The sequence below is a fragment of the Parus major genome, chromosome 12 (genome assembly GCF_001522545.3).
Source record: "Parus major isolate Abel chromosome 12, Parus_major1.1, whole genome shotgun sequence".
Lineage (NCBI taxonomy): Eukaryota > Metazoa > Chordata > Aves > Passeriformes > Paridae > Parus > Parus major.
The window spans coordinates 8,056,369-8,072,629 of record NC_031781.1 but is presented as its reverse complement, the minus strand read 5'-3'; the positions used below and the strand labels follow the sequence as shown (position 1 = coordinate 8,072,629).

The 16,261-nt window shown below is 37.4% G+C and overlaps 1 protein-coding gene across 6 annotated transcripts in view; it reads left to right on the top strand.

The window, feature by feature from the left end:
* ARHGEF3 (Rho guanine nucleotide exchange factor 3) overlaps positions 1–16,261 on the top strand; it is a 100,499-nt gene that overhangs the window by 25,963 nt on the left and 58,275 nt on the right. For all 6 annotated transcript variants that reach the window (XR_002002234.1, XR_002002232.1, XM_015640652.2 and 3 more), the window contains one exon: positions 6,502–6,568. Coding sequence is in view for 4 of the 6 variants with exons in the window: in XM_015640652.2 (XP_015496138.2) it covers positions 6,502–6,568 (67 nt within the window). In the remaining 2 variants the exon portion in view is untranslated. The remainder of the gene's footprint in view (positions 1–6,501; positions 6,569–16,261) is intronic.

The window sequence follows — 16,261 nt, the reverse complement described above, 5'->3', positions numbered from 1 at the left end:
AAGTATCCAGTCTTACTAACCTAAGTGAATTTCCCAGCCTTAGGTTCCAGTTTGAAAACAAAATGAAGCAGACTTACTGTCTTTCCTTGAGCACGAGTGCTGTGAGACTTTTGCCCAGAGGCTTGGCTTTTTCTGGCTGTGATAATGGGGACAGTTAAACCTTACCATCTGATCTTGTTTTCCCATGGACCAGAGAATCCTCTCTGGCCGTTGGGTGGAAATGAGCAAACATTTCTTTTGAATGAGCAGTTGTTCTCTCTGTAAAGAATTCAATGTGTCTCTGAGACACAGAGTGGTGTGAAGTCATGACTGAAAACCAAAAAGCATTACTGCCGTTTTTTTCTGAATATAATTGAAACTATACAGGAATGTTTTTAGGCTACATAGTCAAGTAAAGCTGTGAACTACCTCTCTCATCTCAGCCTTTTACAGTATTCAGTACAGTGAGATTTTTAATGGAAACATAATACAGGATTCTGTTCACACCCTTCCCAGCATTAATGCAGCTGTACCTTTGTCAAAAAATCTGGGTCCTCCTGTTGGCCAGAGCCAGGGATTTCTCTTTCAGATATGATCAGAGTTCATATATATGAAGGGGGGATGCTTTTATAGTCCTGTATATTGATGGCATTTGTTGCATCAACCTGCAATAATTAGAAATTATGAAATAATTTATAATTAAAGCTTTAAATCAAGCTTGTTATTATTCAGAAGGTGAAATGTTACATCATTTGGAATATCTGTGTTTTAGATTGAAAGGTAGCTAGCTCTTCAGTTGGCCTTCAGATTTTTTCTTTTCATCTTTGATAAGGATGTTTTTAAATTTTGCAAGAATGGAATCAAATAAAGAAATTAAAAAAAAAAGCATTTTATAGCTTCTTTGGGTTTTGTTAGTCATGGGATATTTTATGGTAGGGTGCATTGATTCACAGTATAAATAAACGTGCAGAAAGCATGGGAAAAGAGTAGGTGTGTGACAGCTCGCTGCTACATGTACCTGCTTTGTCTCTGCAGCCACATTCACAGGAGCTGCTTTTCTTTCTTATTGCATTTATGCCAGTTCATGAGAGTAGGACTGTAAAAGATTATTGTTCACATTCAGGAAGTCAGCACATCAGCTGAAAATCAATTGTCTCTTTCTGCCTTGGTATTTTTGTTTCTCTCAAGATATGAAGTGTTCAGTCTTGCTCAGCTGAGTGGCCTCCCCACCCCTCCATACCCATTTGTGATGAGCTCCTGTCTGCAGGATGAGGCCCTGGCAAATCAAACATGCACCAAACCTTAGAGTTGCTTTGCCTTTAGCAAGAAAAACCCTTCAAATAAACTCTCTATATGAACTTAAAGATTTTCTGAGCCAAATTCTGTTGTGTTATTTTGTTTTACACTTCTGGAAAATAAATGGAATTTTCCTCAATCTCATTTTAGTTTACTTTTATTTTTTTTATTATTTTACAGGCCTAGGATAAAAAAGAAATAGTATTTGAGTTTACAAGTGAATGAATCAGTGTTTTTTATTAAGTAGGTCAAAGTAGGAGCTCTTTTCCTGCTTTTAAAATCAGTACCAAAGGTATATAACTGTAATTTTATTATCTGTAAAATGCTAAAATGCTCTTGCACATCTCAGGCTTCACTAGGTAAACCTCTTTGACATTTTTTGTGCATGCAATTTAGTATCACAGCTATTCCACTGTGTTAAAAGAAATGTGCTTTTGTGACCTGTGTTTTAGCGTACGTATTTGATAAGTTGAACAGATGACATCACAAAGAACAGATCTGAGCAGTAAGTACTATTTATTATTTAACAGTATCTTTGTAAAATATTCACAGCTGTAGTAACAACGTTTGTTTCTGCAGATTGAGAATAATTTTTACTTGGCACAGTTTGTTTCCAAGTGGTTTGAGCTTTCCTTTTATTATCTGAGTATTCATGTAGATTTGCAAAATGAGTTTTATTTTTGAACGGATGTGGCAGCTGAATATTTTAAACAAAACTTGCACAGTTTGGATATTCATATCTTAGAAACACTCTTGTAGTCAGTGATTCTGTGTATAGATAGACTGGAAGATCAGATGAGGATGTAAAAGTTGCGTGAGCTTAACATAAACTGCCATAAACTGTTCGCTTAACTCATCATCATGCTTCAAGGCAGATAAAACATTTTGTTAGTAAATGTAATAGAAACTTTTGAACATTTAATCTGTATTTTAGTTTTTAGATTTCTTTATACACTTTTACCTACCAGTTGTCATTATATAATTAACCTACAGCAAAGTAAAGGTTGCAGAAAAAAGTTCCAGTGATTTATTCTGAGGCATGTTAATTTAGTGTCTAAAAATATTTTTTTAATATATGCATAGTGTGTGTGTGATGGAACCTAAACAGAAAACCCTGTACATCTTAAGGACAAAAGCATTCTTTTCTCTAGGCTACAAAACAGTGGTAGAAACACCTTGGTCAAAGACAATGCCAGAGCACAGAGGGTATTACCAGTGTCAGAAGTTCCTGCAGTAATAAAAGTTTCGTTTGGTAAAATTCTATATTTATTCTTACTGAGCCACAGGATCACTAGGACCTAGCAGGTAAGCAAGTCAGTCATTCCCTGGTAAATGTTTCAAGGGGTCTGAGATATATTTGAGTTACTAAGGAGTGAATTTCCATTAATTTCCTGGCTTATCTCGCCAGTGCTGGAGGTTAAAGGTGAAATGGATAATACACAGTTAAAACTTCTGCTGATGAGGAGGAGCGTTTTGACACTCAGACAGAGGGATGGGCTCAATGCTTAGTTTCTCCAGGGCTGCCTCTCTAAGGGACAGGCCCCCTACTTTCCTCACAGTGGAGAGACTTGGTTTTAGGTTTTATTCCCAAGGTAAACCTTCCATAGCGATCCCCGAGCCAAGCTCAGATGGAGGGTTTGGTAAACCCTCCCTCCCACAGTCTGAAGGGTTCCTTTATACCCCCATCTTTTAGTCTTCCTTCTTAACACTGCGGTGCAAGGAGAAAATTTTGGTTCCTTTTAGCTAAATTAAAAGACATCCATGTATAAGAAAGGTCAAATATTAGGAATTACAGCTCTGAGACTCTCTAAGTTTTAGGATGAACTCCTCTATCTCTGAAATCTCACTGTGATCTACTCTGTGATAACCTATTTGGTGCTTTTCAAACTGTTCATCACAATGCGTTCAGTTGTAAGAACCATGTCCACCTTGTCCTTGACATTTGAAAAATCCTTCCTATAGTATCTGAGTAATTTATTTTAGATTTATGTGCCTCTAAAAGTCAGGTCTGCTCATTGCTTTTAATGCTTATTAATATCTCCTCTTTTTTTCTTCAAGCTAATGTTTTATTTTGTTCTATGTGCTACCTACTTATATCAGTGATGATTTTTATTATTTGTCTTGTAAATTATTTTGTTACAAAGCTAAGTGCATCTAATACACTATTGGACTACTATCCCTCCTACCAAAGTGTAATATCTATTGGCTGTTTCAAAAATAGAATTCTTTGACAGTTTTGTATTTAAAATATCAAGCAGCTATTTAGTATTTTAATAGTTTTATAGCACAGACTGGTTCTTTATTAGCTCATATCCTGCTGCACTTCAGAAAGGACATATCCAGTAAACAGAATGATCTGAAGTAATAGTAGTAATGTGTTGTTGGGGAAAAAAAGAGAAAAACATTAATTTAAAATGTGTTTGAAAAAGCTACAATACTTTATTTCTTTTTCAGTACAGTTTTCATTGATGTTGACAGTAGGAAGACCAAGTGATCAAAATAACTTTAAGATAGTGGAGGACCAAACTGAAAACTGTAAATGAGGTTTAGCTTTCCATGGAATGAAATTTTGTCACTTGAGGTGCATTTGAGAATCAGAATTTTATGTTACTTCATTTTCATTTAGGAGTGCATTAGGCTGAAAAATATTGGTTCAGAATGGCGATCATAAAAAATTTACAAATATGTTTAATCTAGATAATTCCTAGTTATGGGAGCGGTGAGATTTCTGAAAAAAGTCTTTCAGGAAAATGGCGGGATAGTTCTTTGGAATAATATCTTGGTATGTTTGAGATGGGCTATATGAAGTACTTGCTTGTAATGGGAAAGTAGACTTGGAACATTCACTGGCTTCCAGACTTCAATGACCCTGATAGAGTAGAAAATAGGGAAGGAATAATCAGGCCAGATGCATGAAAGTGAAAGTTTTTGAAGAAATTATATAAGATATCACATAGGGTACTAAATGAGTCTAATGCTTCAGTCTGGTTTTAGAAGAGGGCTGCACACATTGGGTGGAAAAAATATTTTGTGAAGAATTTTGTTGGATCCTTATTGTATCAGATTGGCTCAGCAAGTCATGGAGGAACACACTGTGACCTCCATATGTTTCCCTGCCTTTTTAGTAAAGTCCTTTTGGTAAAAACTATGTTGTTTCATTAGGCTTCTGGGTTTAAGTCCCTTTAATAACACCAGTAGCATTAAAAAGAAGAGTTAGCAGACCATTGTGAATGATGGGAAGATTCATTCTCACCAAAATGAAATAAGGCTCTTGATTGATAAGAGGGAAGAGGGTACCTACTATGAAAACTGGCAAAATGTAAATTTGATGTGCTTGCTCTTTATAAAAAGACTGGCAGTTTTTGTGTAGTCTGGGTTGCTGTCAGTGAATGGGAAAGTTACAGACTGATGATAACAATTGCTTAGGCATCCCTCTTCTGCTGGATGAACTTTAGTTGAGTGTAGATGGATGATATGACAAATTTATTGCTTATTACAGAGTTCTCAGTTCTCATTACAGAATGATTGTGGGGATAGATAATTTTTGATCAAGTCATTAATTTCCCTTGAAATATTGTCTGAACTGTCATAAAGCTTGTTTTATTGAGGCTCAAATGTCATTTGTTTCCTCTACATTCATCTTAATTAGTATAGAACTATTGCAATTCTTAACAATTTTAAAAAAAAAAATACTAAGGAACACAACTTTATAGGAGCTCCCAGTACTTACTCAAAAACCTGACTGGTTCCAGTGTGAGATCTGTGAATAAAAAGGTGCAAAACACCATTGGACAATTGATAATCTGTATAATTTGCTCTTGTTAATCACATTTTTCTTTATTTATAAAGCACTTACTGTTCCAGTGAGGCTTTTAGGCTAGAAATTCAATTTCAAAATATTTTAACTTGGAAAGATGTAGTAGGAGTATTTATTGCTGCGACAGTCTTTAACGCTGAAGTCTGTCGTGTGTGCTGCCTTGTGCTTTTTAATGACTTTACCAATGCAACCAATGCACTTCCAATATTAATATTTTTTCTGGTTGGCAGACTGGTGGAGTGAAAAACTAATAAGATTTACATCTCAGCCTTTGATGTTACAAAAATTAATTGTCACGATTATAATTTTTTGCACTATGCTGTCATCTAAAAATGTTTACTGTGATCACAGTTCTATGATGTGTTTTAATGGACATGAAAACAGAAATGTTCATACACCAAATATTTTACACCAAAAAAGAGAAGACAGAAAAAAAGACAGTGGAAACTATTGCTATCCTGACTCTAAGAAAAAAAAATTGGGCTATGGTGCATTGGAGTCCTTCAGGAACTATAAGCAGCCGAAAGAACTTGTGTGTTAGTTCAGCGCTTTAACTTCAGTATCTGCCCTGTTATTGTTGGATGGTGAGATTTGACAAGCAGACATTTAATTTGCTATTTTTTAACCAAGTTTTTGTGTTCCTGTTACTGTTTGTGGTCGCTTCTGTAATGCGTCTAATTGCATGGTTGGAGTTGCAGTGTGCTCAGCACGTGGGTCCTGCTGCCAAACCATGTGTTGGTCTGGTCAGCTTCAGCAGGTCACTCGAGCTTTGATCTGGCTTCATGTGTAAAATCTCAGCAATGTTTGCCTACCTTTGTGAACTAATTGAAACTCCTACTGGTGAAAAGCACTCATTAGGAAAGAAGTGGGCCATGTTATGGTTACTTTTCAGAAATAATTGTACAGTGTTAATTACAGGGTATGAGAAAGATTTTTGGAAGGAGTGAAAACAGAAGTCAGCTTCTAGTTTTTAGCGTTACACAAGAGGCTGGTTTACTTGCTCTTTACAGCTTTGTGTAGCTCCAGTGTCAGGATTAAAGGCTCTGAAATGTCCCCCTGCAGTCCAGCTGCACCATCTTGCATCATGTGGCGTAATTGCCGCTTCACAGACTGTTTGGGTCAGGGTTGTCTCTGCTGAAAATCAGTGTGAGGAATAACTTGCTGTCAGACATCAAGTCAGAGCATCTCTGAACGCCTGAAAGGCTGCCATGTCACTTAGTGCTCAGTCTGAATTAAAACATATAACTACACTGAAGACAGAAACCTGTCAAAGGTACAGCCAAGGAAGTCTAAGTGTCTCAGTACTTGAAACATGTGTTTTTCTTTTCTCCCTCTATTGTCATTCTGTTACTCAGATAGAAAATATGGCAGCTGAAAATGTAAACACTTTTCTTTGTCTCATCTTACAGGCCGAAACAGCAGCAACAGAATAATTTTTCCTTGTTTCCTTCCACCAAGGGCTGGAATTTCAGAGGGGTAAGTTTCATATTGTTTTGTTCAGGGTATAACATTCCCTCCTGCATTCTGTTGCAGTGGAACTTTGTAGTTAAATCATGATCCATGAGGACAAAAATCGTGGCAAAACAATTAGGCTGGAACTTTTAATTTTGTACCCTCCTAAAAGGCTTTCTAAAAATGCCAGCTTTTTTTTTTTTTTTAAGGGTGATTGATTGTATTATTCTGAAGGGTGTAGGATATAATCACACTGTACATTAACCTACTTTAAATTAAAAAAAAAATAGGGTGTGTTTTTGTATCTGAAAATAAATAATGAAAACTGGACTGATACTGTTTTATTCTAATATCGATATTTGTAAAGTTATTGCAAGTTTGTATACATGAACTTTGTGGAAGTACAGTTAAATCATAACAAAAAATATGTGTGTCTCTTACAAGGCAGAGGGGAATAGGTTTTATTTCTATTTGCTTGGCTGAATAAGGAAATATGGAAGCTTGTGTGTTCCACAGAAACTAACTGAAAAGCTACATGAAAAAGCAATGCAAGTGACACTGAGAATCTTTATATTTGCAGGTGGTACTAAGAGCTTTTATTCTTGTCCTCTTCAGGTTTCAGAGGTAGCTTCTTAGTAGGTTAATTTGTTCAGAGAGTCAGCCATGTTATCCCCTCTCTGCCCCATAAGGCCTGTGAGCCCTTCTACACCATTTGGTGTGAAACTTATTGTGATAGTGGTGTGTTTGCCATGTGTGTAAATGCTGGAGCCTGGGATACAGTCCAGGAGAAGTTACTGCAAACAGACAGACATTACTTAAATGCTTTGCTGAAAGAGTCAATGGCATTGACACATTTAATGTTCTGTGTTGTTCATAATATGGTAAACTTAATCAAAACAAAAAATATATTTTACTGACTTTTGTATTCTAACTTGGTGTTTTAAATAGAGCATCCACTATTGTTTATTGTGAGCTTTTTATTGTCACTATTTTTTGTGTGACACCATGGGTGAAGTTGTCAGTGATATCAAGAAAATAGTTCCTTCACAACTGTACGGACAAGAGTGTAGGCAGAATACCAATAACCTCTAGGCTGTAGATTAATTGTACATTTCAGAGCCAGTTTAAAAATAAAATTGACTCTAGTGTTTCCCCCAGTTCTCTCCAAGCTATGCTGGAAAAGTAACTGAGGAAGGAGCTGGGTATGATAATAGTGGGAAGAGTATTGTAGGTATGAGTTGTAGCTGGAGAAACAAAGATGCCAAGTACAGAGCAGTAGCTCACTGAAGTAAAGATACAGGGCTGGTTTCACAGTGGCAGCATGAGGTCTGTGATCCTGTGTGGTGCAGGTGGAGTGAGCTGTATACAAAGAACAGAAAACTGGGGAGTAAAATCCTTCAGAATCAAGAACCTGAAAGGAGGTAGGAATAGTAGTATTAGAGAAAACAGGCAACAAGTTAATGGATCTTCCAACTGCTTCCTTCATGTGTAGAAATGAAGATCTGTGGCAGGTGGCTGCCACCCTATTTTTAAAGAAACTTATGAGATGGTAATACAGATGTCAAGTTTTACACTGTAATAGTTCATATAGTGCATGGTAGGCAGTTGCAGTGAATTGTTTGACAAAAATGGCTGCATCAAGGGAAGAACTTGTATGAGTTGTTCTCTTGATCTGTTTGGATGCTGAATCCAAGACAGCTGAGGAATGGAAAAGAGAGAGCTAAGTGTCTGATATCTGCATTGTGTGAGCGTTAACTTTATTTCAGTAGATGGAAAAATTGTGTTATGAAAAGCCCAATGAGCAGACTTGAAGTCACATAGGTTTTCATACAGATGGTGAAAGATAATAGGTTGGCTTTGATGTCTTTTCTCAACAGGACTAAAACCATACTGGCTAAAATAACTAGGTTAATGTTGACAGTGGAGCAGAGCCACAGCTGAGTATAGCGCAGCTCTGGAGCTGACTTACTCATGGCTATGTTTTCTTTAATTTCTATTTCTATTATTACAGACTGTAGTACAGGATCATTTTAACAGTCACCAAAAATAATAAAGAATAAAGTGATTAGCACAGAATTGCAACACTGTTCATCTCCCTGCCCTCTCTTTGCAGTCAGTTCACTCAGTTTAAATGTCTCTGTATCGTGCTGATAAAAGGACATGTTATAGAAACCTGGAACATACAGCAACGTAAACCTCAGAGTAAGATAAGGAAGACCCGGATGCTACACATTTACCAAAGAAACTCCTCTGCACTCCTCTTTTCCTTACTTAATCAGAAGCAGCTGATTTCCATCTTCAGCAGCTCTTTTGAGCTTCATGGTTAGAGAACATGTTTAACTCTCTCAATGGGGATTTTCATGTTAGAATGATATCATGTTTCTGTTGTTTTTAGATAGCGGTAGTAGTGACTTCCAGAATTTGGGGCAGTGTTTAAATATCAGTGGGGGGAAAGGAGCTTATAATTTTTTTTTTTTTCAACTGAATAAATCAAACCTGGTTGTGATAAAATTTAGACTTAAAGTTACTGAGCAGTGAACTATTTTTGCTATAAATTCCCCCTGCATACACAGAAAGCATCAGGGTAATTTGGGGTTTGGAGAGGTTTTTATAGCCAGGTGTCCAGCAAATAGACTATTATAAAGGCAAAGAATTGATAGTGACTACTGTCATTCCAGAGGAAGAAACACTGAACCTGTGGAGATAAGAATATCCCACACTGGAGGAAAGACCAGAACACAGGAGATTAAGTGTTAGATGTGGTACTTCAAATAGAAAAAGAATGAAGCAAAGGAATATAAAATATAGAATATAGAAAAGGAATAAAAGCAAAATCCTATCCTGGGTGTAGGATTGGTGAAGGAAAGAGGAGGAATCTGCAACTTGGAAAGAGGGATAGTCAGAGTGGAGAAAGCAAAGAGCTGTGAAAGAACTGTGAGAGTGAGTGGAAATGGATAAAATATAGAAATAGAGGAAAGCTAGTGAGTATAAAAGCAGAGAGATGGAAGTACAAAGTGAAGGCAGAAATCTATAGAGCACTGCAGGGTTCTCAGTTCAGCCTTTGAAGGTGCTGACCCTGAAATGATAAGATGATGTGGGTGGGGAGCAAATTGTGGCTGACACTTGGTAAGGAGAAGAAGCACAAATATCTGAAGGGATGAGGCAGGTCAGTAATGAATATAAATAAAACACCCACACATATCTTGACACAGAAAATAGTATTAATTCTATTTTTGCTTTATCTTCTGATTACCATTGACTCTCAGTGTTGTTCTCATCTCTGTGCCACCCTTCCCTAAAAACCTTGATGCAGGTAAGTGGCTTTCCTCTGCATCACTGTTTGGTGCTTGCTTATAAGTAAGAGAGAGCAAGTCAATATGTTGCTCTGAGTGTCTGTGGAAATAATGTGTTACGTTGCTGTGTAGAGTGGGAAACAGCTTCATTTCACAAAGCGTTCCATCAAATGAGGATTACATTTGTTCAGTCACCCACACACAATTAGAAGATGAGAGGATTAAAGCTTCTGTGGCTTTTTGGTAGTTATGATACAGTATTGAGTTATATGTTTGTATGATATTTTTTACCACACTGAGAGCAGTCAGTTTTATAAATAAGGAAGTTCTGAATTCAAGAAGAATAAGAAATGTCTCTTGAGAGATTGAGATTTCAGCTACTTTATCTGTCTCCTTTCCTGTTCCTTTAAAAGCACCCACCTTGTTTATGCCAGCAGGATAAACTTCTAGACTTAGATATGCAAATGGAAGTCTTGAAATCATTGTTAAAAAAAATAAATTAAAAAATGGTACATTTACAGAAATAGTGGTACAGTGTTGCTATGATGACATTTGAGGTGACTATGAAGAAACTGCCAGTCAATTAAAAGGAAAGCTGTTACCTGATTAGTGAAGAATATTGGGCTGTAGGCAGAACTGAAGAGGGTGCTGGTTTTGTCTGCACTTGTCTCTGATATGCCTCTCCACTGTTCCACTGAGAGAGCATCATTTCCTGCATGCTTTAAGCAAACATCTGAACCATTATGAGGGTTTCTTTATTTCCTCTCTGACATACACAACAAATTTGACTGAAGAACTTCAGTGCTAAAAATAAATAGTGAAATCTAAACCAACATTTTGTACCTCATATAGTTTGAGGCATGTGTTTAGTGTGCAGTTGCCTGAAGATTGAAGATAATTTATTGCAAAGAGGCTTCTTCCTATTTCCTCCTTTCTTGTTTCCTCTTTAATTTTGTGAAATCATCTAACTGAGCTGCAGATGTGGTCACCTGTGAGGAAGGCTGATCTAATTTATGAGAAACCTGACATGAAGTGTTATATTTGCTGAAAGTAAATTTTAGACATGTAAGTGGTTTCTGTGCTAGTTTTACTGCACACACATTTCTGGGGGAAATGGTGTCTGTTATAACAAATGGGAAGAATTCCACACTTTTCAGGCAGTATTTAGAAAACAGTTTATTTTTGTGCAGACTGGCATACTTCAGTTATCCCATTCAGGGTGCACAAATGTCAACAGGGTAAAAATTTCAAAGAGAAAAAATAAGTTTTACCCTAGCTTTGAATTGATGATTAATTGCATAAATTATGTAATTATTTGCTACCATAGAAAGCACCTCTGTACCTCTCCTGGGTTCTGCCTGGTTTTACATAATTTCTGTATCCATGGATAGTTATTTGCCTAAGCAATGATGTTACCAATAACAGAAACTTCTTAGAAGTAGTATCACGCAGGCCTTTTTTCATGCTTGTTGAAACAAAGTTATGCACTATTGTCTCTAAATCAAATGTACTTAAATACCATAATCTTTTTGGTATGTCCAGTATGCTTTTAAAACACCAAGATATCATATGCATTAAAAAACATGTGGTTTTCTGTTGGTTCAGTATATTCCTAGGCACAATTTAAGCAGCTTCCTTGAAGGGAGGATAGTTACTTTGTCATTGACAGCATTTTTTTATAAGTGATTACTTTGTGTACTCACAGCATAACTAGGAATGGAATAATTGTACCCGTTGTGACATAGCACTCAGGTGTTAGCTCCTTCTTGTGGCATAGAGGGACTCTGAGCAGGGGAGTCCAGCTGGGATCCCTGCTCCCCATGGCTGCTCTCCTGCCTTTGCCTCTGCAGAGAGTCCTGCATCTTCTAACCTGCAGCAGCTTAAAAATACGTGGGTACTTAATCCCCGACGTATCTCCTCTCCCTTTGTCTTTGAACAGAAGAATTTCATATTCCTTTTCTGCTTTCCAACAGATGAACTCCTGTGTGCCAGTCGCTCCCTTTAGATTTCTCCCTCTGTCTTCTTACAGTGGGTTCAAGCTCTTCCCTTTCAGAGTTTGTCTTGGCTCTTCTCTTACTGCCTGGCTCTGCTCAGACTTGCCTTTAATCTGTCTCTGTTGTCCTGCTGTCCAGCACTGACTTTTCCGTGGCCAGGATGGCCCTGATACCTGACACCAGAAATAGTGAGAAACAATTCTCTTAAGTCTGTTCTTGCAGTTCTTTCTGCACTGCAAGAGCAGGGAAACTTCACACCATTGACAGCAGCAGTGTGAGGAGCATTACAAGTATCGTTCCGTGATACACAATTTCTGGTTCAGAAGGCAGGAGCTTATAAATAGTAGCAAATACTCACCCTGGACACAGATTTTTGTTTGTAAAGGAGTTGGGTTTGATGTCTCCCTGCTTAACGTATGGGCGGGGTTTTAAATGGCTTAGCTTGTTATTGGTTTTGGTTTTGAACAAACCATTGGGACTGTTGTTGATTAGTCACAAGACTAATTTCTCTTGGAACAGCAAGGTTTACATTGGCAAACAAATAGAGATGCTATCAGAAATTCATTGTGTGGCATTTGCGTAACTGGATAGCAGTCAATTCCATCTGTAGTTTCAAAACACATCAGGATTGTTGTATTCTTAATGTATACACTGAATTCAAAACCAAATTCAGAGTGACCAGTTAGACAATTTTGAAGAATTAAAAAATGTATTATTCCAAAGCCATATGCTGAGTCAGCATGATTTAATCACCATAACTTCTGCCCACAGTGTGTGATGCACAATTAGCCATGTCATGCTGGAATGTTGTGTTTGAAATTCCAGCCAAACATGGTTTGTTGATATGTCAGTTCTTAGGCCCGTGACAAATGGCCATATTTCTATGTGGGGTCAATGGAGACTGTAAGTTACAAGGTCCTCTGTACACAGTAGAGTGGCAACAATCATGAATGTGCTGGAGCAACAGCTGTGAGTTGTTATAAATTAGTTACAAAGGAGAATGATGCAGGCCAACCTTTAGACTAAAACATTGCAAGATTCCAATAGTTGGGGACTCAGGTAGACAAGCTGTGCATGTTTTATGAGCTGTTACTGGTCGTACTTCCTAGGGAATGTTTGCACTGACTTCATTAACTCAATTCAGTAGCTGTTTTATTAAACTTTCATGGCTTTTACATCTTCAGTCATCCATGAGCTAAGTACATAGCCATTAAACTGTCCACCTAGTTACTGAGGTGCTTCCAAGTTAATTACATGGCAGTTATAGAAAATACACTTCAGATTCTATGTTTCTTGGGGCAAGAACATTGAGGCCTTTGTAGAGCACTTCCTGAAAAGACAACCACAGATTTTGACATCTGCAAGACTTTTCTCCCATGACTTTTGTTGTAAAGGGTAGGTATTCTGCTTACTAAAGCTCAGTTATTGAATTCATACCTTGAATTTTTCCAATAATGAAAATAGTGTGATATCTCCCATTTGGAAAGGTTTTGTGTAATTTCATTTTATCTTTTCAAAGAATGTTTTTTTGTTGTTTTTTTTTTAAATACTTCATACAGTCATTCTGTTAGTATTGTAGGGTTTTGTTTTATGGATCTTTGTAAGTGCTTTGTAACAAGTTTATTTTTGTTCTGGGTGTGGTTTGTTATTTATAGTAGAAATATTCTGTATATGCTATAAATCCTCTGTGCCAGTTATTTTGCACATACAAACAATACTGAACTAGAAGCAGCATGTGATAAAGCAGATAGGTCCAACTGTGATTCTCTTAGGCTAAGTTGGATGTTCTGTTATAGAGCAGATTTCCTGTCTTTAATCATAGACTGGGTGTTACCTTGTACTCCTGCTGTCATTTACTGTTCTTTTCTTTGTTCAGCAGCAGATGAACTTGACCCCAGCTCAGTTTAACTCAAACCAAACTCTGCCCATTTCTTTGTCTGTGTTTCCCCCCACTCCACCAGTGGCTGCCCTTTGAGAACACGTGATGTGAAATTACTATTTCCTATGACTTTGCTTCAGAAACCTGTAATGGTTAACCGAGTGATGCTCTTGTCTGGCTGAATTTGATGCCACTCATTCTGAAAACCAACATTTTAGAAGCAAATTTGAACTATTCATTGGTGCTTTATTGCTATACTGTTTCATATCAGAAATTTTATTTTCGAATGTCTAGTGCATATGAAGGGCTGTACACATGGCCTTGAGCTGCTGTTGTGTTTGGTTTTACTAGTTGTGATGCTTGCAAGAGAACTTGGTGTTACCTGTTACAAAGATACATCATTAACATGACTTTCCATTTTCCCCAAATTGTTGTGATGGTCTGCTATCTAATCTCCTAGTGCTTATACTGTAAAAACTCACTGATCATACTAAGTTGGTTATATAAGTTTCCAATTTGGTAGTGCTTAGGTATTTAAAACTGATTAAATTAAAAAAAGAAAAAGTAAATAGATGGACTACACATTTGGAAAAGGTCTCAAAAGCATATCCAAAGACAGTTGGGAAGTTGTGCAAAGGTCATGAAATGAGGGCAGTTGTACGGATCCTAAGAAGATTAGATTTCATGTCCTGACTGCAAGGATCCTGGGAGGAGATGGGAGAGAACTGCAGTGCTTCCTGAGGGTCCTCAGTTGTGGCTGGTGCAGCTTGCTGTGGCACGTGCTTCTGGACTACCACAGTCCTAGGAGCAAAAATAAAATTTTGTCCCTTCTAAATGTCTTCAGCAAATCATGGCAATCTTTTTCACATTCTGGGAAGCATTATCATAGAGTTTCTGAGATCTTGCTCTCTGGGAGGATACATGAAAAACTACAAACCCAGTGGTTTGTACTATGGGAGATGGGATTGGCAGATTTGGATGTCATGCAGGGAATTTGCTACCAGTGAGTATCTCTCCCAGCCTTTGGAAGGAGTCAGGTCAAACCTCACAGCACTTGAGATGTGTGTGTTCCCCTCTGTGCAGTAAAAATTCTGGTTGCAGCAGTAGGATACTGCCCTGCAAGGAGGATTTTTATGTATTTATTTTCTTATTTGCAATATCTGCTTAGGTAGCTTTGCTTGCATTTTGCTGTTTTTTGACACAGCAACTGAAAACTGTGTGCTGTCTGAATAAAGACTTGTCATGTGCTGATGGTTACAGACATTTTACAGGCTTCAGCCTTATGCCACCACAGTGCTTTGGACATTTTACAAGTGAGAGTAACTAAGGAGAATACTAAGGAAACTTTCTGAGACATATTGTGTTTTCAGATTTATTTGTTTTAATTTAAAACAAAACAAAACCAAACCAATGGATAGCTGGTGTTCATTCTCTGTTCTTGAAAACTATAGTTACAGCAATATTTAATTCCCCTTACTCAGAGCTTTATGAATTTTTTGGCTGTTTATTTGATTCTGTGTTCATGGTGCTGTCTTGTTTCATTTCATATTCTGTTGGACTGGGCAGAACTGCTGTAACTGCACAGGGACCAAAGGAGCAACTTTCATATATTTGCATATTTTGAGTTTGTCAGTTCTGATTTCTGGACCTCATTCTTTTGATGAAGATGCTGTCTGGAATCTAGATAGGGCATCTTAGATTTCCTTCCTTGGTACTTGTGTGGCTGTCTACAACATAAGTAAATTCAGGCTGAGCTTTCTTTCAGGTGGATGCCCTTGATGCTGCTGTCAACAAAGTGCAGACTACCTTGGAGGTGATTCATGTGCAACTGCAGGGAAAAACACAGATGGAATGTTTTCTTCCCTCAGACCTTAGAAAGCAGGTTGTGCCATGCCTTAATTTGTGTTGATTGATACACAGGCAGGGGACCAGGTTCTTTAAATGTTGTTTATTAGATTGATGAGAGAAAGCCTGACGTAAAGCTGAATCTGTGGTATCTGCATTTAGGCTTTTTAAATTCTGATGGCTGCTGAGGCAGATAGTTATAGGTGGCCTAGGGTGGCAAGTGCAACTATAAAGAAGCATAGGAAGTTCAAGTCTTTACATATTGTGGTCTCCAGGAAGTGGAATACGGAAATCCAAATGTTACCAGGAAATCAGATTGAAAAATGTCTGCCTACCTCACTTCATCTTTGGTGTAATTAAAGAGCTATGGATATCATTATGCTTGAAAAACATTGCACTCCTGTATTTGATCCTGGGTCAGGTGTCGCCAAATTCTGATAGCAGAGGATTAGGGTTTCCTGTATGGAGTAAAAGATTATTTAGAGAAATAACTTTAAGTTAATAAAGGGAGACTAAAGAATACTTGTAGAATATTGCAGGCTTATATATAGAATTTATATGTATTTCCTTGGGAAAATGCACTATATTTTGCTGGAAGGGTCTGAAAAGAAGGTGACTAGGTTGGGTTTTACCTCAATTTTGGGCAGAGAAGACAGGCCAGTAGCATTCACCAAGAGTGATGTACTTCAGTAATTTTTAAAGACTC